The sequence below is a fragment of the Lutra lutra genome, chromosome 16 (assembly GCF_902655055.1).
Source record: "Lutra lutra chromosome 16, mLutLut1.2, whole genome shotgun sequence".
NCBI classification, from domain to species: domain Eukaryota; kingdom Metazoa; phylum Chordata; class Mammalia; order Carnivora; family Mustelidae; genus Lutra; species Lutra lutra.
Window position 1 is genome coordinate 24,923,256 of NC_062293.1, and position 21,974 is coordinate 24,945,229.

A 21,974-nucleotide genomic window follows, 5' to 3' on the forward strand; every position below is an offset into this window, starting at 1 on the left:
CAAGTGGTTAAAAATACACAAAAAAGTAGTTTTAACAGTCTATAAATTTTTTATACTTAAAATCATGATTGAGTTGAAATAAAAAAAAAAGTGCATTTCAATTGCTAAAAAAATAATATTGGTATAGTTAACACGGGGGGAGGGGGGTAAGTCAGTACGTTGAGGGACCTGACAGGATGCTGGAAGAGATGACTCAGGGAAGCGAGGCTAGCTGGGAGATGCGGGGGCGGGGAGCTTGGTTCTGCCTCACTGCAGCTCCCTGGGGCCAAGAGCTCTCCTCTCCCCACTATCTTCCCCATCTGAAGAGATCCTGCTTACCTGTCACCTCCCCAGCTGAAAGACTCCTCTACACTTTGCAGCGAGAGAGGTACCTGCCCTATGCGAGCGTCCAACTTGACCTTCAATTGCGTCTTCACAGAGGTAGGAGAGGGACGCTGCCCCCTTCTGGACTTGACACAGGTACCCCAGCTGCGTGGCCTGAATCCTTGGGACCTAGCAGGCGGAACGGGGACCAAGCAGCTTCTGTTTTTGTCAAACTCCTTTGGACAAATGTTCAACATTCAACAACGAGCTTTGTAAACCTAACGCTAAACAATTCCTGGCAAGCAAACGGGATTTTCTTTCCTTTAAGAAATGAGGAAAAGTGCAAGTGATTTCAGTACTGTTGGGGACAACGAAAAGAAAAATGAACAAGTTACACACCTGGCCGCCTGTTCCCTCAACCAATCACAGCTTCGGTTTTGCTATTTGTCACCTGTGGGAGTGGGTCGGACTTGGCTGGGGCTGGGGGTAGTGGGGAAGGAGCCATGCAGGGATCTGGTTAAAGAAGCCCATTCCGGGTGCCAATGCCCCCTGCCCCTAGGGGGTAAACAGTGACGATAGGGGGGGTCTGCCCTCAGGACCAGCAGGCTCACTGTGAGGAAGATGTTGCCGGGAGTACAGCAAACCTCGTGGTCAGAGTGCCCATGAAGGTCAGGAGCTACAGGACAAAGTCCTGGACAGAGAGGGAACAACACCCTGAATTCCAGCCTGGAGAAGCAGCTGGAGCTGGGGACCTCCCATGTGTCAGGATGCAGGATTGGACCCCCCGAGGACTTGCTCCCAGGCCTACCAGACCTGCCCTAGAGCGGAGGGGAGAAGCATTTCCTCTTTCCTACTCTGGAGTCGGCCCCGCTGCTGGTGCCTCTGAGATGTGGTCATCCCGCGCTGCTGGTGGGGTGTGTGAGAAAGAAGCAATCAGGGCTGCCGTCCTTCTGTGCAACCGAGCCCCCAAAGGAGAGTCCTAAGCTTTCCATCTCGGGGCACTGTAGTTTAAAGCAGCTCATTAAGATGCCTGACCCACAAGGACCTGTGACCCACTCGCCTGTCTTTATTTGCATCCTGAAGGCTGAGCAACTACTGGACTTAGCAATAAGAGAGAATGTCTTAAAAATGCACCAAGCCCAGAGCCCGGAGAGGATATTCGACTTAAAAGCGGGCTCTTCCTAAGTTTGAGAATAAAGAAGCTAAAGGACTTTGTTGCTCTCTTGTGGACAGAGCCAGTACTGCGGATGGAAGAGAATCACACCGCCCATGCCCAGACAGGGAAAAAATGCGGACGGAGACCGATGGAAGATGGAGAGGCATTCCGCCGATTTTCAGAGGCTGCAGATCTGTCCTTTGGGATACATCTTTAGGAGTAAACACCTAAATCATGCCACAGTCTCTTTTTCCCTTTAGAAAAAAACTAACAAGTTGGGTCATCATGCACAGAAAGGGAGTGTTAAGAGATTCTAAAAGAATAAAATATTTCCCAACTTTCAAATGCAGTTAAGCGCAGCCTTGAGTCCTCTGCAGGATGTGATGTGACATGACGTTTCTGCCCTTCTGATCACATGGTCCCTGCTCCCCTGTGAAAGACAGGCAGGGAAGATGCCGGGTTCGCTCAGGGCGGGCAGGAGATTCAGAAACAACTGGGCTCTTTGGCACATCCGAGTCAGAGAGAGGCTCTCCGGCTGACCCAAACCAGCAAATGCGAGGATTAAATTTCCTTCTGAAGTGAAGCAAAATGCGGCTTCCGCCCCTTCTTGCCCCATTCCCATTTCCTACGTGTCCCCCAAATTGTTAGGTAGTCTGTAACATCCCTGATATCTCACCGGAGAAGCTCGAATAGCGTGAAAGGAATGTGGAACTAGAAAGTAGAGGGGACACTTCTCAGGGCCCTTTGATACCAAGCACACCCGATCCTAGAAGACATAGAACAAGCCAACAGTCTGTCTCAGGGATGTGGCTCCCCTGAGTGTGAGGCCACCATGCCTCTCCCCAACCTGCTGAACTGCCTGTGACTTCAGGGAGAAGCCACATGTTTCAAAGTAGTTACTTTAGGGAGCCGGTTCCAAGAAAAGAGGCAAACTTCTAGGTCAGTAACAGGGACCATCAAGGCAAAGGAAAGTGGAAAGGATTTAAGCCACGAAACTCTTGTTACTTATTTCTGTAGTCTGCTTTTTTTTTTTTTTTTGCATTCTGTAGACTGGCCTTTTGATTTCAAACGGGCAGGGAGGCCTTCGGACATCTTGAATTTATTCATCATCAAGCATAACCAATTCTCACAATTTTGCACTATCTCACCAATTAACATACTGTCGCCAGGCAAAAAGGGTTAGGAATTTATTAACAGCTGCCTTCATGGACTCCCACATTGTGTGGTTATTAGTCTTGAAAACCTGAGTATTAGTATTATTAACGTTAAGAAGAAGGGACATGGCATTTTGGGTGAGAAAGGAACAATTATTGACTAAGACCCAAATACTCAACTTAATAACTTTCATTCACGTGAAGAAAAGAAAATGCAACCCAAGTTCCTCATTTTAAAGAGTTCTATTTGTCTTCAGTGTTGGAGGAGAACCGAACAGAAGCAAGGAACCCGCATGACACCACACACGTCAGTTCTGACTGTGAAAGATGAGCCGAGTGCTACAACGGCTTATCAAGAAGGTGTTCCTGTCACATGGAGAACACGCACTGCAACCCCCTTTTTATTACATCCTTCATATGTCATGTATCAATCACACTTTAAAAATTAATGAGATGAGAACAAGTAGAAAAGAAGGTAACTGGAAGTTTCTGAGGGACAGGCAGATGAGAGAGGCAGGTCGACAACCAGTAAAGGACTTCTGATTAACCCAGAGAGCAATTTCAGATTCATCTGACTCCACTAGAATTATGGGTATAATCTTCCGGAATGTTTCTGGAAGAGAGAGGGCATGCAGGAGCAGCGCACGGCAACAGCAGCATTCGGGGTCCCTTCATCAGGAAGGGGAGGCATTCAGGGAGATCCACCATGAGAAGAAGGTGTTCAAAAGAGGTGCTCAGTGACCTTTCATTTTTAAAGGAACATCTCGTTTCTGGTGAAAGGAAAGAGAACGAGGAATAAGGATAAAATCTTTCGTCATTAGCGATGGAGTAGGTCCAGAAATAAGATCGGAGCAAAAGCATAAAATGTCATTTAAAAGTGACATGGGGAAACAGAATGGGAATAGGTCCGGAATTCCCATCCAAGGGTCTAGCTACTTTGTAGAGCCAAACCAACGGGAATAATAAGGGAGACGTCCAATACTCAGGAGAATGAAATAATCAGAGGTAGGATTCAGACCAGGGAAAGAATGTTCCGGGATGCTGGCTTTTTGAAGGCACTCAAGAACAGAGTGAAAGACTGAGCTGCAGTGAGCTTAACAGGGGGGTCAGTGGGGGTGGGGGGAAGTGTGGACTCACTTATCTGTCACAAGGAAATAAACACAACTCCAGGAACGTTGTGACAATACATATATTATCGAGGAATACATAGAGTAACAAGGTAGTAGAAATCCACTTTATAAGTAGCTTCTTACAACAAATATAGTTTCTGCTTAGGGAATAAGAAAGAGAAGTCTGTTTTCCGGATATGCCACTCTGCAAAACAGCTGTGACTTCAAATCAAGAATCGGATAAATGGCACATTATCTGGTTCTTTAGACAAATTTACTGAAGCTAAGGCTTCAAAGTTGGGACAACCAGGGAGTTTGCTTTTCCTTTGAATCTTGCAAAACCTATCCTCTAAGACAAAAAGATCTGATCATAGAGTCTATAAAAAGTCTAGAGAGTATAAAAGTAGAGAACTATGAAAGTGGACATATTGATGGCAACTTTTATGGCTTCCATAGAAAGTGTGGGGAGGATCTCTGGTTTGCTTTATCGAGGTAGTGTCCAGGGCTGGAAGGCCATTGTCATTGAGTACACGTGCTACAGATGACAGGAGCAGGGGAGTTCAGTTGTTCTTATTGCATAAAAATGCCACTCTCTCCAGTGGCTTAATGACCTTTCATTCCTAAAAAGAAATGGTCTTTTGGGAAATTTCCTATCTTGGTTTAGGCAAAAAGAAATTAAAACCCGTTATCTATTTGCTCAACTTTATCGTCTGAAGGATTCCAAGAGAGCGGGTTTTTGTCACGGTAGAATAGTTGCTAAAATTCTTAAGTGAAACTTATCCCCCTTTTTAGGAACCACTTCCCGTACCGTCTAGAACAGCATGGAAATGTTCACCATGTGGCTCAGCAATGTCATACAAGTTGTCTCTTCTACACAGTAGCTCAAACGGAAGGGTTTCCCCTAACTTTTGTCTTCTCCCTTCTTCTTCCTCTTCTCTTTTACAGTAACATCCCACCTACCACTCTGTTTCACTGACTGAAATCTGCAAGATGGGGAAAATAAATAACCATCGGCAACGGATTTCTATTTCTGCCTGATCTTCTCAAAATGTAAAACCTCCAGTGATGTAAAAGAGAAACACACATATCCATTCGACAAACAGAAGAACTGAAAACAATTTCAAGAACTAGAAAATTCAAAGTCGACAAGCATCTCTTCAGCGTGCTTTTGCCTTCAGTTAGTTTCCTAGGGACAATCAAATTACAGGGATCCTTCTAACCACAAATGAAAAGGTACTTCCAACAAAGGTAGTTTTTAAAAAAATCGTACAACCACGGTCATGGCATGCTCAGTCAATAATTTAGAGCAATTCACGTAAACGGTAGACTGTGGAAGTAAAATAACTGATTTGCAAAGATTTCTCAGAACTCCCATAAAGTCTTATGTGGAGCCTCCCTGCTTGCTAAAAAGTAAGAATCAAATCACAAATATACACGGAAATGAAGCCACGTGCCTTTAAACTGCTCATCTTATTTTTTTCATTCAAATTAAAAAAAAATCTAACTCAGGATGAGCCTACCTGGCTCGATTTGAGAAAGCACCAAGCAGCCTTTCATTAAGGCTAAGGAAGAGTTTATATCTGAATGCTAAATCTATGAGAAAAGAATAGAACAAGGAAAAGAAAAAAAAAAAGTAATGTCAACTCAAGAAAGTCCTTGGGGAATGTTCCTCCAGTAAGCCTTAACCCTACCAACAATAGAAGCCTTTGGAGACAGTAAAATTAAATAATGAGAAAAGAGCCTCAATTGGATATCTATATAACGCTGAAATGTGGCCTTGGTTTGTCTTTAAAAGACAAAGGTCAGGTAAGGGCTGGGAACTCAAACCCCTCCATGGTTCTTTTTTTCATGAACAGATAGCAAGCAGGCATGAAGTTCTCAAGTCACAGGGAGCTGTGCTCGCTGTTGGAGGGAACACACCAGAATGCAACTCTCATCTTAGTGAAGGACGCTAATCAGATTTCCAACCCTGAGTTTGAGTCTTAAGCACGTTCAACCTGATGCACATATATGTTTAAGGCTTAATCCTGCAGTTCTTGGGTTCAGAAGCATGAATGTTGCAAATATTCTTAATGCATTTCCTTATTTATATGTGATATGACACTGATGAGGAGTCATTGTGTTCTGAGCAGTGTTCTTGAAGACCACAAACCCCAGGTCAGGGAAGGTATGCTTATCTAGGGTTAAAAAAAAAAAAAATTAGAAGCTTCCACATTGTTCCACAATACATTTCACTGTGAAATGTATTATGTGATGATGCTGATTAAAAAATTTTTTTTGATTTTTTTTTTTTTTTTTTTTTGCTTCTGTTAAGGGTGGTGGTGATTATTTGCTTAATACTGGTTTTCCTATGTAGCAGGCATTTTCTTATGGCTATATTCGCTTGGGTTAAAAAATCAAATATGACTACCTGAATTTTCCAGTGTATAATGATAGCGCACTTCATAAAATAGTTGATTCCATGGTCTCAAGTCTAGAATTCAGAATTGTTGCCCAAAACGGTAAATGTATGTAGAACAAAATAAGGTACTGCAACCAATTAACACCTTTAAAAAAACCATCTTAATATGATAGGCTTGGCCATTAAGTGATGACATGTCTACATGAAGGTGTCGATCCATCCACAAACCTGTCAATGGAGTGGGAAGGAGAGTATGAAGTAAAGGGAGGCAACCACTTTATAACGGTCACAAACAAGAAATTAACTTTCCTTACTGGTTTGGGTACCTGGGTGTCCAAAAACCGTATACAAAGATTTAAAATAACATTCTTTAGAAATTACATCCACAAACAGGAAGAAAAGTAGGTCTTCGGATACTTTTCTGCCTCATTCCAAAATTTTCCTATGCTCATCATAGAATGAAAGGCAATAATCAGAAGGAAAAAGTGAGGAAATTTAAAACCAAAAACCTAGTAGAGAATGTGGTATTTACAAAATAGGGTCTTGACCTCACTTGAGAGTTCCATTTTTTCCTACCACAGAGCTAATCAGCCAGAAAAGTGCTTGAGGCATATCTGCACATTTAATATTAAAAATAAATAAAAGCCAGGGTTCTGATTTAGGCAATGATCTAAGCACCTGAGGAAAGAAAAATGAAGAAATGTCCAGATTAAAAACACAGAGGGACAGAGAGAGGGAGAGAGGGAGAGGGAGAGGGAGAGAGAGAGAGAGAGAGCGCAGATCTAGCTTTGGAACTCAGTTCTCTGAGATTAAAAAAAAACAAAAACAAAAAAACCCAAAACCAAAAAACACAATTTTCAGCTATATTGACTGAGTCTAGAGAAATCGGATCAGTTAAAGACGAGCAATAGGTTAGCCCTTCTCTTCAGCCTTTCCTATACAAGCTCCTGATCGATCGTGCTCTTGTGGAGCTTCCCAAACCTGGAAAAATAGCCTGCCTTACAGGCATTAGAGACGCTGCCCTCACCACCTGTGGACACTGCTGTCACATAATTATCTGCAGAGAACAGGGCAGCAAAATGCAGGAGTTTTCTTTCCCTCGCTACAACTTAAACTGTGAGAGAACAGCTCGAGGTTGTGGATATAGCCGGTGAAGAGACATATTTGAAAACTCACAATTTGTTCTCATCCCAACTTCTCAGCTCCCGTCAGCAACATCACGTTTGTGATTTTAGTGTACTATTTTTATCTTGCCACAACAATTCTAGAAAAACACAGCAACCTCAAAACGAGCAGTGTATCGTGAGACTTCCACTCGTCCTCGCCACAGGTGGAACACGGGCAAGCCCCGGGGACAGTGAGAAACAGACAGGACTCAGGACACACAACCCCACTGCTTCCTCCTCCTGATGGTGAACAGCTTGACTTGGGTTTTTAAAACCCGCAAAAGCTTTGGGTGACTTCCCCGGGGAAAGAGGCGACTCCCTGCAAATCGTTCCCTTTATCGTGGTGACCCCACCAAGTGAAACGCGGAGGACGGGAAGGGGCATGTCAGCGAGCCTAATGCACTCACACTTGAGTGTGGGGCGGAGATCTGAAAGCAGAACGTCCTCGGGCAGAAACCTGGCGTCTGGAGACCCTCTCGGATACAGCTAGTCTCTGAAGCACCTTTGAGTTGTACGGATGTAAGAATAACTTTGAACTATAGAAGTTATACGCATCTTTAAGAATCACATTTTGCTGATTATAAAAATTTTTTTTTCTATTTTACAACATAGGCCCAGCTACACTGAAAAAATTACACCGCTTATTGAAATACATTTCATTTTTAGAAACAGACCACTAAAGAAGTCTATACAAAAACTCTAAAATAATTTCTGTAGTAAAATAAAGAGTGCGTTAGGAGAGCTACACAAAGAAGAAACTTCCCGTCTTTCTCTCTAATGCTGGATAGACTGGGAAAGACGGCCGGCTCCGTGGCGAAGCCAGCACCAAAAGCTGAAAAGAATTTGTTCGGATACACAGTGATACAATTAATGCTCTGGGTTAATCTCACAGCCTTCCCGATTAGTACAAAGGAAACCAGGCCTGTCCCCTCTTTGAGGAGAAGTCCGGGATATAAAAGCAGGCATACCTCATCAGCTGATAGGAAATTATAAAATTCCACAAGTCTAAGTATTTGAAATTTATAAAAGTCACCAGAAAATGCCAGCCAAGTGGCCTTTAGTTCGGTGGTTCCCCTGGTTTGGATGACCGTTCCCTCCGCGAGCTCAAGGTAGTCTTGGCGTTCACCCCCTCGGGCGCGGCGGCTCGCCCGGACCACGAGCGGCTCTCCGCGGAGGCCGGGGGGTCTGACAGCTCGGGAAGAGCCCGCCAGCCCCGTCTCCACGGACCGGCACGCGGGCGCTCGGCTCGCGGACAACGCACGGGGGGAGAAGGGCGTTAGTGATGCTGCGCTGAGCTGTTCTTCTCGGCCAGGTGCCGCAGGAAGTTGTCCTCACCCTGGCCTCTGTGATTTAAGGGCTCGCTCTTAAAGAGAGCTGGAGGCGGGGGGAGGTGGGGGACCGGAGGGATGGGGAGGTGGTGTGGGTGGTGGGGGTGTGGGTGGATGTGGAGGTGCGAGAAGGGGTGGGGGATGGGCCGCGGGGGGAGAGTGCTCACGGGAGTCATACTGATCGGAGGGGTGGGGGTGGCGGGGGTGTTCACCACAGACGGAACTGGGGTGGCCGGGGACGTCGTAAGTGGGATCTGGACAGCAGGCGGCACGTTCACGGGGCTGGTCACCCGAAAGCACTTCTCCTTGTGGGCCTTGAGCATGTTGGAGAAGCGGAACCGCTGGCCACACACGTCGCACGGATAGGGCTTCTCGCCTGTGTGAGTTCGGCGGTGCCTCTTCATGTTGGGGCGGCTGGTGAAGCTTTTGCCACAGATTTCACAGATAAAGGGTTTCTCTCCTGAGATGAACACAGACACACAAAAAGGATTAACATAGTGCGCGGTGATTAGGCGCTCCTGCTATTCCTCATCCTTAACGGGGAGATTAGCACTCCTCTCCCTTACGCCATGTTATGGTCCCCAAAGTGTTTCCTGAAGTTGGGAATTAACAGGTAAGAGCAGATAGGAGTAAAATTCACATACAACCTACTATCGGGGCACAGTTTAACAACAACAACAACATCAAAAAACAAAGAAGCGGGCGCCTGGGTGGCTCAGTGGATTAAGCCGCTGCCTTCGGCTCAGGTCATGATCTCAGGGTCCTGGGATCGAGTTCCGCAGAGAAGGAGGCAGAGAAGGCAGGCAGACAGAGAGGAGGAAGCAGGCTCCCCGCCGAGCAGAGAGCCCAAGGCGGGGCTCGATCATGACCTGAGCTGAAGGCAGAGGCTTTAACCCACTGAGCCACTCAGGCGCCCCATGAGATGGTTTTTGAACATGAACTTCATACGGAATGCTGCAGTGGGCACCTGTGTACATGTGTGTCAGGGACCACACGCCTGTACTGATTAATTCCTTCGTCAATTCTCCGTGCACGGTGCTTGTGCCTTTACCATAGCTCCTGCTGCGAGAGGCTGTTCTCGCCCCAGCGGAGGCTCCCCGTCCTTCCGGTGGTACCCTCACTCTACTCTGCACAGTAACAGCTGTACCTGTGTGCCTGGTACCCTTTTGCCCACTTTCCAGCTGTGAATTCTGGTGATTCTCACAGTGACAGCCCGTATGAGGCCGCTGTTCCCACTTCTATTTACTGATAGGAAACTGAGGCACGTGCCCGAGTTCTACAGCTGGAGGAGAGCTAGGATTTCAAGCTGCCGTCTCATTCCATCCGGAGCGTGCTTCTGGAACATCAAACATGGCGCTTCACACCTTGATGGCTTTGGGCGTCCCGCATGCACGAGGGAAAATGAGATTCCTACTGTTCTCCACTCAGGGACCCCTTCAGACACGCTATACACGAGCAGAGAACACCTCTTCACCCATGTCGTAGTCCCTGTTCTCTCTGCCTTTGGAAACTGACAGCTCCTGCTGCCCTCCTTCTCTGAAAGCCAGAATTTTCCTCACTTCCTCAAGAGACTGGACTGTGCAGTCAGGAAGGATCAGTCTCGTCTGTAATCACCCATACTAGTTCCTGACATATTTCTGTTCTCTTTCAGCTTTTCTTTATTCAATCACTACCACTGCTAGGCTCTTCACTGTGATTCATATGCAACTTCCTAGATAACTTCAGAGCCCACCTGGTTTTCCACCTTTTTAATCTGCTTCCTCCAATTACCTAAAAACTTCAAATCTTGGTGCCTGGGTGGCTCAATGGGTTAAAGCTTCTGCCTTCAGCTCAGGTCATGATCCCAGGGTCCTGGGATTGAGCCCCAAATTGGGCTCTCTGCTCAGCAGGAGGCCTGCTTCTGCCTCTCCCTCTGCCCGCCTCTCTGCTCATTAGTGATCTCTGTCTTCTGTCAAATAAATAAAATCTTAAAAAAAAAAAAAAACCCAAACTTCAAATCTCTGGTTAAACAGAATTAATTAAATCAATATGGCATACCCATCTGATGGAAAGCGCCATTGAAAACAGTATTACAAAAGGTACAGAAATCTAACTACTAACATGAAAATCCATAATCTATTAAGCTTATAGTCTATTAAATAAAATGAGCAAGTTATGAAAATGCACACATGGTATTATCCACTTTAAGTTAAAAATAGGTATAGAAAAAACATGGAAAGAACTACAACAAATAGTGATTCTCTCTAGGTAATGGGATGATGACTGATGTTTTAAAAACTTTTTTAGGCTTACATGCACTTTCTGTTTCTCTCAAATAAACACACTTTACTTGGATAATACAATGTTTTAAAAGCATACTTGTTTGACAACCTCTCAACTCTCCTCCCCCACCCTGGGCTCTCCAGGGTTAGTACTCTTTACTCCCAACAGCTATATGGAAACCGAGTCAAAGGACTCACTCTCTGAATTAGCCTAACTGGAGCAAACACTCTCACCTGACTCACTAACCACCTCTCGGCACACCAGGCCCTGTGTCCACAAACAGGATTCACTAAGCTTGCTGAAATATATGGACATTAACTCTCTGTTGCGTGTTCTACCCTGGATCAAATTCGGGATCTCTCTAACCATCGCCCCATTTGTAGTCTTCTAGGTTAATGATGATTTGTCACAGAAAGGCCAAAAACTATTAGAACCCACCTACCACAAACCCATGGGTTCAAATTAAAAATGGATTTTTTTCTATTGCTTAGTCATCTTTTATTCATTTCCTGAAGTCCTACCAAATTTCCCACATTTGTTGTTCCAGACGTAAGCCTACAATCCCACTTACCTCCTCTAACTCTCACTACTCATTTGGCCCCATCCCCTGATTGTACTAATGAGTGATGTTACGGTCTCCTCGAGACCTCCAGGTAAGCTTATAACGAGGCTGAAATAAGGAAAAATAAAGACGTAACATTTGCAATCCATCACCTGCATGACATCCCACTTTAAGGAAGAGCTTGTAACGGGGTGGCTGGAGGATACACTAAACCTAAGTCCATCAGGGTAACTAGAAAAGGACCTCGATCACCATCAATACACCTAAGGACATGACCTAGTTGCCACATATAAAGCTAAGCTGACTGTAAGAAGCAGAAATGTAATGAGTCTGAAGAATGAACATCACACGTGAAGGCAGAGACGTTACAGGAAGACAGGAAAGAACAAGAACCTGTCTGGCTACCTAGCTGTCTTTTGCACTGTTCAAAGGAACAAGCGATCTGGCTTCCAGTCTACTTAGTAGGAATATCCTTGAGCAGCGATCAGAAATCTGTGTATGTATACATGCAGCCGAAGTCTCTCTAAAGTCTTTAGCTTTAAACCCATTTTGCAAACTGCCTACTGGGTATTTCCACATGAATGTCCCGAAGAGGTCCCAAAACTAGCAAGTGCAACATTAAATTCATTATCCTACTTGGCAAACCGGCTCCTCCCTCTACCGTTCTCTGTCTCGACAAATGGCATTCGAGAGCCAAATCTGGGACTATCCCTTGATTCTTCCCTTTCGCACCACCTTTATCTAATCAGTCCCCACACTCACCTGACCCCATCGTGTGTATCGCTTTCACTGTACCTGCTGCCGTCACCTCAGTCCACGCCATCACCCCCATTCCCCCAGATTACTGCCATGCCCACCTGACTGGTGTTGCCGTCTCTTTTCTTGCTCCTCACCTTCCGGCCCACTCTCTACCCTGCAGCCAGAGTGAACTTTCAGACTCGGGTTATAACCTGCTCAAAACCATTCAAGAACCTCCCACTATCCTTAGAATAAAGTCCAGACTTTTTCACGTGGCTTATGGGCTATTTTGGGGACCTGGCACCTTCTTACTGCTCTCCACTATCAGGTCTCATCAGACTTCCTGCCCAGCCGCCCTCATCCACCAAACTCTAGCCAACTTCATTTAGCTTCATGTACTTGCTCTGGGCTCTTCAGGGAACCTTGCGTGTCTACCCAGCCTGACTGTGAGCCCTGTGAACCTGGGGACATATCGGTCCCGTTCACTACAAGAGCCAAATTTAGTAAGTTCTTACTTAATGTTTATAAATCAGTATTTGTTGATTCTGAGACACGTGTTCCCGGGCATACGGACGTCTCTGACACGGCCATCTGTCTCACACTCGACGGCGCGCGGTGTTTGTTGGCAGCATTTCCTTGGCAGTGTACAAATTAAGTTTGTCTCACAAGGGACGGCTTCTTGGATTTGAGGATGGACGGTACTCACCACTAAGATCACTCAAATACTTTCCTCTGCTGTAATGCCCTGGCCCTTCCAACCTTCTGATGATAATTTAGCTTCTAACATAGATTTTTATTTAGGCAAAGAACATGCTGACCAAAGAAATAAGAGTTCTGAACCATCTGCCACTCAGCCTTTCCACTGTAAATTAATCAATCAGCAATTTCATCTATATGTCATTGAGACGATTTAACACAGATCGATCCCTCTGAGCCTGATCGCTTGAGTGCACTGCCTCGTCCTGGAAGCTGAGACCCAGACTCTAGAATGGTGCGTTCTGCCCTCCTGATGTCCTGCATATCCCTCCATTAACTTGCTACGTTAAATTATGTCAGAATCATTAAAATATGTGGCTCTGGAGTCAGGCTGCCTTGGACAAGTTATTTAATCTCTGCGCCTTAGTTTCCTCGTCTGATAAACAAAGCTCACAGTAGTAGGCGATTGCGAGAAGTTGAAAATACAAGGAAAGCGCTCAGCGCAGTGTCCGGCACACAGCAGACACTCGATGCATTGTAGTGTTTCTGTGACCATGACTAGGGTTATTACCACCACTGTCCCTGTCTCTGGAGCAGAAGCTCCTCGAGGGCAAAAACCAGGTCTGAATTCATCCAGGCACTTAGCGCTGTACCTGGTGCGAGGAAAATCAGCAATTACTCTATGCAGAACTCACCCCACATCCACAACGTCCAGGGAAACCCTGGCTGAGTGCTGGGCAGCCTCCCGAGACAGGGTCTGCCTCACTTCTCCTTGACTGCAAAGAAACAGCCCAATCAAGGGCAGTTCCTGCAATGGCCTTCATCACCAACAAAAATACGTAAAGGTGGTTACTTCCAACCTCAAAAGAGCTATCTCTTTTCTTCTTCAGGGCTAACCCTTCTCTTTGTATTTTCCCAAGTACTCCCGTCATCCTTCTGTAACACCAAGGGACCAGAGACCCAAAGAGGCCACAGTGAACGGGAGAGCCAGGTGTGCCCAACCCCACTGGCTGGCCACTTTCCCAATGTATCATGAGCAATATGAAAAGGCAGTTGACAAACCAGGGGAAAGTACCTTAATATTGGTGTGGAGCGAGGTCCAGCGTATGTAAATATATATAAAGAGGTATTAGAAACAAAACAAAACAAAACAAAAAGCCAAACACTGTAATGGCAAGGTGAACACGAAAAAGGCACAGGTGATTCCAGAAGGAAAATACACGGACACTCAGTAAGTGCAGGAGAGAACGTCCGATCTCACTTAGCAATGAATTAAGTGCCAACGAACACAGTAAGAAGCCATTTCCTACCTAGTAAACCAGCAAGGGTATTATTTAGCATTGGAAAGGGTTGGGAAGATAGGTGCTTTCGTGCACAGCGGGTAAGAGTGTATGTGGATGCCTATTTTGCAATATATACCACCAAGTCACAAAAACATATGCCTCTCCTTGACCTAATAATTCCATTTCCAGGAATTCATCCTAAGTGGATCATCATGGATGTGTTAACCTCAAAGCTGTTTATCCAGTACTATTTGTAACAGTAGAAAAACTGGAAACAGGAATCATCTGAATGTCTAGTAGAGAACTGGATTTATAAAGTGGAAACAACATCCTTTACTGTACACGACTACTGTAAAGGTGACATTGACTGTAGGAGGTAACGTATGTAAAGCACTTAAGGTAGGGCCTGGCATATATGTGCATAATAAACGATGGCTATTATTACAGCAAATTTGCCAGAAGGAATATTATACAACCATTAAAATGATATTGCCATTAATGACAAAATACAGTCAAAAGGAAAAGCCAGTTGCAATAAAGACCCAATTTTTGTTTTATGTCTATATACATTAATAAACATTTATGTATAGTGTCTATTTATATGTGTTAAGAAACTACAGAATTTTCTTAAAATGTACGATGTTAACAGTAAAGATCTTTCAGTGATGATCATTTTTGTTATTAACTTTCGCATTTTCTAATATATTTTTTAGTAAGTACGTACTACTCTCTTAATGAGAAGGGTGTTAGGAGGCTATATTTCTTTGGAAGAAATAGGAAATACTGAGCTTGCCTCTTTGGTCAAAGAAGAACATTTAACATAAAATTTTATTCAACAAACATGTCAGTCACAAGATACTCTGGTTTCACATTATGGCCATTTCAGGGTCTACAGAGAGAAGGACGAAGGGGAAGGAAGGAAGAGAAAGAAATGCAGAAAGAGAGAAGAGAGAACCGGGAGAAAGCCGTCCAGGAGAGGTGCAGAGAAGAGGAGGGTGGGACGGGGGTGTCAGGGCTCCCGGTTCCTTCCAATTTCCTGATGCGGCCAACACCCTGGGGGCGCCCACTGCGTCCCAAGCATCATGTGTGAAAGCGACACAACTTGCCTTCAGCAAAGCTTATTTTTCACCTAGTTCCACAGCTTCCTGCCTTACAACAAAAAACTGAATCCTAAAAGCGACTTGGAACTAAGAGCCTGTCCAAGAGCCACCAAGTTATAAGAGGAGAATTTGTTAATTACTCTGCTATACCCTGCTGTCCATCCACGTAGGCTTCCGAGTTCTCATTACCCTTTAGGGTGTAGCTGATTTCACTGAGCTCCTCTCAGGACTCTTCATCTACAGGAATCCTTAAAGTCGGACGGTGCTCTGCTCTGAATGGGAAAGAAGCCCACCGGGCAGGCACTTTTCTCTGGACTTCAACAGAAAAATGGGAACCAGAGCGATCCAGCCAAGGCAGAGTCTTCTCACCTCTGGCTGAGCAAAGACGAGCAAGGGCTAAGCACGCTCACCTCCCGTGGTTCTTTCTCGCTCTGCCACTCTGCGGACTGACACGATGTAGAATCCTGTGATTAGATTTTACTCAGAAACCTGAAAACGGGTCGTACTGTTCCATTTGTACCAAGACAGCTAAGCCCAGAACACCAAGTCAAGGCTGAGATGCAACGATGCAGTGTTTGCCTGGCGGCAGGGTGGGAGGGGCCGGGGGCCGTTACTACTTTGGCCAGGCCCCTGCAAGCTGGGCAGCCAAAGGCTTACAAGGGCCCCATCCACGCTAGGAAGCAGAACCCCCCAGAAATGAACAAAATGGTTAAAATGTGATTTAACTTCATCTGACGGGAGTTGTTCCGGAAAAGTGGTAATGTGGGGGAAATCCAATCCGATCAAACTTTAAGCACACTGAGAGGGTATTCTGTTTAAAGCCATAAGTGTCCTTCAGCTCTGAGAGGTCCAGAAGCCTTTCCTTTAAAAAATACCACACGTGGGACACCTGGGTGGCTCGGTGGGTTAAGCCGCTGCCTTCGGCTCAGGTCATGATCTCAGGATCCTGGGATCGAGTCCCGCATGGGGCTCTCTGCTCAGCGGGGAGCCTGCTTCCCTCTCTCTCTCTGCCTGCCTCTGTCTACTGTGATCTCTCTCTGTCAAATAAATAAATAAAATCTTTAAAAAAAAATAAATAAAAATAAAAAATACCACACGCATCGTGCACAGTGCACATACACAAGACAAGGGGCACACAATTTTAGGAGATCCTGGGCCCTAAGAAAAGGATCCAGCATCTTGAAGGGACCCCCCCCCAGTTAAAAGGCACTCATCACAAATAATCCTTTTTTTTTTTTTTTTTTTTAAATGAACAGAGGGATGAAAACCCAATTTTTCAGGCTAATCAATCTGGATTTTTATACACCAGGTTTACTTCAAGTCGAATTTGCCCTTAGAATGCATGTTTGTGCTTTCAGTTTTCACGCGAACAGACTCACAGGCGATGGTGGACAAGCGCTAGAGACCTGGTGGCGCCACCCCCAGATTCTTACCAGTGTGTGTCTTCATGTGCTCGTCGAAGTACTGCTTCATGTTGAAGTCCTTGCCACACCACTGGCACATAAACTGCTTGTGGCCGATGTGGATGCTCATGTGGGAGCGCAGCTGGTACTTGTACTGGAACCTCTCGTCACAGTTCTGCACGGGACACAGGGGGGACTCCTGAGGGCCAAGCACAGCAGCTTCCCTGGAGCCCCCCCTACAAAGCCTCCGAGACCAGGCTTCTCTTTCATCCTTCAAACAGAACCTGCTGTGGCAGCTCTGGCTCTGCTCTCTTTCTGCCGCTCCCTCGGTTATTCGTAAAAGGGGAATTTCCCCCAGTAATTAGCACTGTAGTCACACCCAACTTCTTCGGATTCCTGAGGGAAGGATGGTAACTCCTCGTGTGTCTTTCCTGAGCTCGAGCTCGTCTGAGAGGGTTGACGGCGTGGTAACGATGACCCTCCTCTACCTGGCAGTGAGGGGACACAGGGCGCTCGGAACACGCGTCTGGAGGGCCTCACACCTGTCCTACGCACGCCTCTCCCGCACTGCTCGACGAATACATGAGCTTGCCCCGGGCCTGGGGGGGCAGTGCTCCTTACCTCGCATCTGAAGGGCTTCTCTCCAGAATGCTGCAAGGAGTGCACCTTGAGAGACATGCTGCGTTTGAACGATTTTCCACAGGTTTCGCATGTAAATGGCATGTCTTTCGTGTGTGCTGCAACACAGAATGCACCGTACTCAGAATAAGGCCCCCGAAAAGCCCAAGCCGGGAAAGACTCATGTCCCACTGCAGGGGACTCAGGCCATCTGGACTTTCTACACTTTAACCTGTGAGGCCTTAATAGCAACGTTCTGAAGAGAAACAGAAATAACAAGGTTGGAAAGGAACCTGTCCCGGGCCTGTCAGTGGTGCGGACGGAGGACAAGCCGCAGTTAGTTTTGACAGGTTGGAACGGGTTAGAGGAAGGCCCTTCCTCAGATCCTGCCCCATCCGAAGCATAAAACACACCAAAGAACAAGGACAAATTATAGGCGTGAGAGAAAAGCAGCAGAAGAAACTTACCAACCATGTGTTTCCGCACATGAGCCATGGTATAGAATTTCTTCTCACAAATTTCACAGGAAAACTTCTTTTCTGCATATCCATGGACGATCTTGATGTGCTCATGAAGGGACCAGAGTTTCTTGAATGATTTGTTACAGGAAACACACTGAGCAGGATAAATAGAAATAATCTTTATTTACAGGGGCTTGCAGAAAGCCATTGCTGCCTACTGGCGGACGAAACGGGTGTGCTTGCGATTCGCGGCACAAGGCCCGAATCCAAACAGATGTCAGTCCTCCGAGGAGTCCAGATGCCAACACCAACATCTGTACGTTTTATTTTCCAAGACGCATCTTTTAGAGACGCTCTGGGAGTACGAAAACAACGGCCAAAAGTAAGACAAAAAAGAAATGGCAAGTTCTGCTAATGTAAAAGACTTGATTGCTTTCATCAAATTAATACCGTACCCGTAGAGAAGAACTAAGTTTTGAAAAATAAATGGATTACCCAGACCAGTTGCCTCCTCTACACAGGTCGCTATGCAGTTAACAGGTGTTCACCAGGGAATACAAACTAATTTTAAACGAGCACAAATAAAAGCGAGATAAAACACATATTAATGGTTATAGATCTGTGGAAGTAGAACAATGTTTCTGTACCTTAAAGAATGCATTTGAAGCCTTCCTTAACATGCATTATTGAGATTTTATTATATTTTCCCATATCTAATTTACTCTATGGAACACATCCCTCTGGCAGAATTTCCTGTAACTTCTCAGCTGTCAGTGTCCTCCTCCCCTTCCCTGGTAGCCAGCCCCAGATCTTCTGTCCACGCATCTACAGGAAACACACGCAACAGTGCCTAGAGTTCCTTGTATTATGAATCAGTCATAGTCTGGGATACCAGGCATAAAGTGTATCAAAATAAAGTGCTTCTTGTTAAAGCAAAATGTTACTAGAAAGTTCTGGGTAACCACTGCCTTGGAGATATTTAGGGGAACAAGTTATTCATGGGAAATAAAAATCTCTGAACATCAGTCACTTCAGGAAACAAGGACTCTGAGAAGAGTGAAAAAAAAAAAAAAATCAGCCTCTGGTTGGACCTACTTGAGAGGACAGACCTAGCCCTACCAGCAGGCAGGGTTTCAGTTTTTACTTGTTGCTGGATCACCAGGATCATAAGGAGCCATAAATGTATGAACACAGCAGTGTTCTTCAGGAATGTAAAGGGAGCTCTTTCAGCAGAATCCACAAAACCTGAATGTGAGCTAAAGTGCCTTATGGTGAGCAACAGTGAGGAAAGTCACAGAATGAGGATGTATTAAATGTTTTCTTTCTGTGACTTAATAAAGCAAATTTAAGTTTAAAAAACAAAAACAAAAACCGGGGCGCCTGGGTGGCTCAGCCCTTAAGCAGCTGCCTTTGGCTCAGGTCGTGATCCCAGGGTCCAGGGATCGGGCCCTGTGTCCAGCTCCTTGCCCAGTGGGAAGCCTGCTTCTCCCTCTCCCACTCCCCCTGCTTGTGTTCCCTCTGTTGCTGTGTCTCTCTCTGTCAAATAAATAAATAAAATATTTAAAAAAACAGAAAAACCCCCAAACCCCACAATATGGACATGGAGCTATTCCTCTCATCATCAGGGCCCCAGTCTCACCCCTAGGGTGCAGCACTGCACCACACTCCCCTCAGCCTGAACTGTCACCACCAAGTCCTAACCAAGCAAGGGAGCGGGAGTTTCTGGAGGGTCTGGGCGCTGTGACTCAGCCTTTTTTTTTTTTTTTTTTTTTTAAATTACCCAGCATGTAAGAGACCACGCTGCAACTGACGAATCAAAAAGTGGTGACTTTTTAGGTAACATAATTTATACTGAAGAAATCTCTTTAAAGTAAAGCAACGATCTCAGTTGTTGATGAAAAGCGAGAGGTAAAGTGAGAAGGAAGGAGAGCACTCCAGGTCAGGCGCACTCCAAGAAACAAACCAAAACAAAACAACTGCATTTTTCAAAAGAAGTTTGGCTTAAATATGGCACAACACGTTTGTATTTTACACATCTTACGGAGACAGTAATAGACTTACCTTTTATGAATATTCATTAACAGGCATTCACAGGTATAAAGCAATGCAGCTCAACGTAATGTAATTCACTCGACATCATATAATTAGTGCACCTCTTACCCTTCCGCAATATAGTCCTTTCGAGACATCAGCCTGGTTTGAAAACCACATTCTGTTACCTTAATAATACTGCACAGAAGCATTACGTAACCCTAGTGCCAGGTGGGCAACATTTCCAACCAGCTCAGCCTCGTTTTAAAGTTTGCATACTCCCATGGGCTCAGCCTCTTGATAAATTTAATGTTGTCATCTCTCCACTGGTAAGAGCAACTCACTCCCGGAGATCTTCCATTTTCACCGGTCTGAGTCATTACGGTTTTTGTCCCCAGCCGCTGCACTAGAATCTGGCAACCTTTCAGACCTAGAAGGGGACCTCTCTCTAATCCTGACCTTCACTCAGTATCTCCCACCTTGACACAGAAGATGCCAGAATGAACTCTATATTACACGTCTCACGACAGTGAATCTCAGTGCAAAGCCGGTGTTGACTTTACCTCCCAGGCCATCAATCACCTACGACAGACTCCCCCTTCCAATGTACCTGCGTTCCCACTAGTCCAGCGTCAGGTAAATGCAATGCTTTTGAAAGAAAACGTTAAGCCTGGGTTTTCAAAAGACCCAAAGCAGGAGCTTTGAAAAAAGATAAATCGGTGACCACTGTCCCTTCAGCCTCTATGGTATTTATTCTCTTGGGCCGACGCCTGGTGCGTCTGAACAGCCAGGTGCTATCCTGGGAAGTTTGCCCTCTCGGTGGTGAGACCTACCTGAATATTTTTTTCACAGTCTGTTTGCTGGTGAAGGGACAGCTCACTTTCCAGGACAAACTTCTTGCCACACTTATCACAAATCTGCATGCGCCTGTGAGTAACGTTCATGTGCTTCTCCAGGTACCAGCGCGTATTAAACACCCTGGGGCACTTCTCACAGGTCAGAGTCTCTTTCTCTTCGCACTTAGCTTTCTGGACAGGCGCTCTGGGCTCCTTGGCGGCCCGCTTCTTACGCTTGGGCGGCTCTGCGCTCTTCCTCCTCCCTCTCGTAGTCCTGGGAGTCGGGGACGTGGTTGCCGCAGCCACAGAGCCAGCTCTCCTGGTTCTCCTTTGGGTGACGCTGGCCTTCTCCGCTGTCTTCTCCTTCTTCTTCTGCCTTCCGTTCTCGCCGTAGTCATTGCTGTCATCGGTGGCTTCTTCCTCACTCTCCTCCTCCTCCTCCTCACTGCTTGTCTTAAGAACAGGAGTCTCTTTGGACTGAGAAGAGACACCCTTTTCCCCTTTAGATACATTTAATGTTTGATTATTAAGGTTTACCTCCACTATGATCTGCTCCCTTTTGTAAGAGACTTCCTCCTCCTCCTCCTCCTCCTCCTCTTCCGTGTCATCAGAATTCTCCCGGTCTTCTTTGACAGCGCGCACGTCAGACACTGCCCTTGGTTCCCTGAAATACGGCTGTTCCTCCGCTTCGTGGAGATGCGGCGCACTCATCTTGGTGTCCACTAACACCGAGTAAGGACTTCCTGACTCCCTTTTGTACACTTTGGTGGACAGGTCAAGTTCTTGGTTGGCACCATGATAAAAGGCAGGCGGCACTGGAGCACGACGGTTGTCTTCCTGTGCCATTCCTGCTGCAGGCACGGTGCAGCTGTCCCCCAGCCCCTGCCGAGAGCTGGCTGTGTGGCTCATGGGTCAGGGGCCCGAGGGAGGACGCAGTTCAGACTGTAGAGAAATCGCTTCAAAACAGGGTAATTATTAAGACTCCAATCTTTTTCCATCCACAAAGAATCACTCAAATGAAAAAAAAAAAAAAAAAAAGAAAAGAAGAAAAAAAAAAAAGGTGTTCCTGGAGGCTGTATGCAATTCTTCCAGTGTGGCAGCACCAAAGCGTAAGTCAGAAGGTTTGGTATGATGGCAAGAGCAGAGCACTAATGACTTTTCTTTTGAGGAGAGCTGCAGATGACTTGGACCATCTTATCTACAAAGCAAAGCAAAGCAAAGAGGAAAAAAGGTCAGATACCACGATTTCCTTCCCACAGCATGCACGTACATCATACGACACGGCTGAAAAGGGCGCAACTCTTTACAGAGGCAATTCCTGATCCTTGCTTAAATGGTTCAGCGCGGACCATAGTTTTACCGGGCTG

At 45.8% G+C, this 21,974-nt stretch overlaps 1 protein-coding gene across 3 annotated transcripts in view; it reads right to left on the minus strand.

Annotated features, from left to right (window-relative positions):
* Positions 1–501: 501 nt before the first annotated feature.
* Positions 502–21,974, minus strand: part of ZNF652 (zinc finger protein 652) — a 60,902-nt gene continuing 39,429 nt past the window's right edge. For all 3 annotated transcript variants that reach the window (XM_047706915.1, XM_047706916.1, XM_047706917.1), the window contains 5 exons: positions 20,605–21,805; positions 17,747–17,894; positions 17,283–17,398; positions 16,692–16,836; positions 502–9,077 (listed from right to left, as the gene is read on the minus strand). In XM_047706915.1, the coding sequence (XP_047562871.1) occupies positions 8,566–9,077; positions 16,692–16,836; positions 17,283–17,398; positions 17,747–17,894; positions 20,605–21,516 (1,833 nt within the window). In that variant the 5' untranslated portion in view covers positions 21,517–21,805 and the 3' untranslated portion in view covers positions 502–8,565. The remainder of the gene's footprint in view (positions 9,078–16,691; positions 16,837–17,282; positions 17,399–17,746; positions 17,895–20,604; positions 21,806–21,974) is intronic.